The 1,793-nt window shown below is 42.6% G+C and overlaps 1 protein-coding gene across 1 annotated transcript; it reads left to right on the forward strand.

Moving 5' to 3' along the window:
* Nucleotides 1–551: 551 nt before the first annotated feature.
* Nucleotides 552–1,402, forward strand: PHALS_12364 (cmgc cdk protein kinase; the record flags this gene model as incomplete). Its single annotated transcript, XM_024727896.1, has 4 exons — nucleotides 552–629; nucleotides 696–758; nucleotides 838–1,153; nucleotides 1,194–1,402. The coding sequence occupies 4 exons, from the start codon at nucleotides 552–554 to the stop codon at nucleotides 1,400–1,402; spliced, it is 666 nt and encodes a 221-aa protein (XP_024578427.1).
* Between the last annotated feature and the right edge of the window lie 391 nt (nucleotides 1,403–1,793).

The following is a 1,793-nucleotide window of genomic DNA, read 5'->3' on the forward strand; positions in this document are numbered from 1 at the left end:
TCCTGGTCGAGTGAGTGCGAGATCCCCATAGTGCCGCACTTTGTCTAACGTTGTGCTCCACACGTGCTGAGGCGTGCATGCTAACCCAACTGCAGGGCCACCACGGCGAGGCACAGCACTACCGCCAAGTGCCACGCCGAATTCGTATATCGTGACTGTCGACCACCGCACGCACTTTGTTGTCTTCTTCATATGCATTGACTGTGTGTGTGTGATTGTGTATAAGTGTAGGATCAAGTGCGTCGTTCGAAGCGTCTTTGACTCTATGTCGATGACCAAAAGCGATTAAAAATGGTCAAAAATGTCACCGTGTTTCCTCTCTTTCCCTCTTACTGCTCTGTTTCTCACTCTTTATAGAGCGACGGATATTAAACCGCGACAGCATACTCAGACGCAAAGGCCAGCGTCACTAAACGAAATCGTCGCCAACACACTCGTAACTGGCCAAAGACCTTAAATCGCTGTTCTGTCGCTACCCCCTTCCTCATCCCAAACTGTATTTAATTGGATAAAAAGATGCTTTTAGTGACATTAAAAATAGGCACAGAAAGATGAAGCGCCGGATGGATGGAAACAAGTGGGTGCTTACGAAAAAGCACACAGAGATAGGACGTGGCACGTGTTGTACAGTATAGATTGAATACCATCGTAAAAGTCGAGGACGTGTTGCTATAAAAGAGATTTCTGGACTACAGAAGACAAGACGTTACGAAGCGAATATTCTTATCAAGTGCCAAGGGACTAAACATGTGGTACAGGTGCGTGTGCATACGGCATTATAATACCATAAGCTGGGTCTGACTTGATTTGCTGTCGTATGGACGTCACAATTAGTAGCTTCTAGACGTTGACAAGCGTGATGATAAACTTTACTTGGTACTTGAGTATATGAATCGTGATCTTGAGGTATTAATTGGAGCTGAGAGAGTGTCCCGATGTTTGACATCAATTGCATACTTGGGTATATTACATTGCGATCTCAAGCGAAATAACTTGTTACTATCAATGACACAAAGTTGTGCCAAGATTACTGATTTTGGTATGGTTACGTTCATAACGACACATGACGAGAATGGAAAGATTGATGAAGAAAAGATTGCAAATGATGATAAGAAGCAAAAGAGATCAGTACATGTTGTGACAAGAGCGTATCGTGCGCCTGAGATTTTCTGAAGATGAATATGGTTTCGAAGTTGACATGTTGTCTGTTGGGTGTATCTTTGCTGAAATGTTACTTCGACGACCACTAGCGGACGAATCCTCAGACATCGATCAATTGAGTAAAATATTTGCTTTCTCTTGCATCATGCCATTTTATCTGCGATTTCAAGATACAAATCCATTACCACTTGTGGAGCAGTTTTCAATGCTATCGGCTGCTGGTGTGGATTTGTTATCGTAGATGCCGGAATTAAATCCAAAGAAAGGATTTCTGCGAAAACGGCCCTACAACATCCATTTTTTCAAGAGGAGCCTAAATTCGCATCCTCAACTGATCTCGTTATGGTTGACAGTGTAGAACCTCATCTTGTTGATACTACCTACAACATCCATTTTTTCAAGAGGAGCCTAAACTCGCATCCTCAACTGATCTCGTTATGGTTGACAGTGTAGAACCTCATCTTGTTGATACTACCAATGCATTGGATACTAGTCGTGCTGTCACGATCAAAGGACGGCGACTAATGTAGAGAGAAACAAGCAAGAGATTGTATCACAGCATCAAATTTGATTGAATGTAAACTTTTCGTGCGTTTTTATCCTTTTTTGATCTTCGTCTCGTTAAAAATCAC

Source organism: Plasmopara halstedii, assembly GCF_900000015.1.
Source record: "Plasmopara halstedii genome assembly, contig: Scaffold_614, whole genome shotgun sequence".
In the NCBI taxonomy this organism is placed as follows: Eukaryota; Oomycota; class Peronosporomycetes; order Peronosporales; family Peronosporaceae; genus Plasmopara; species Plasmopara halstedii.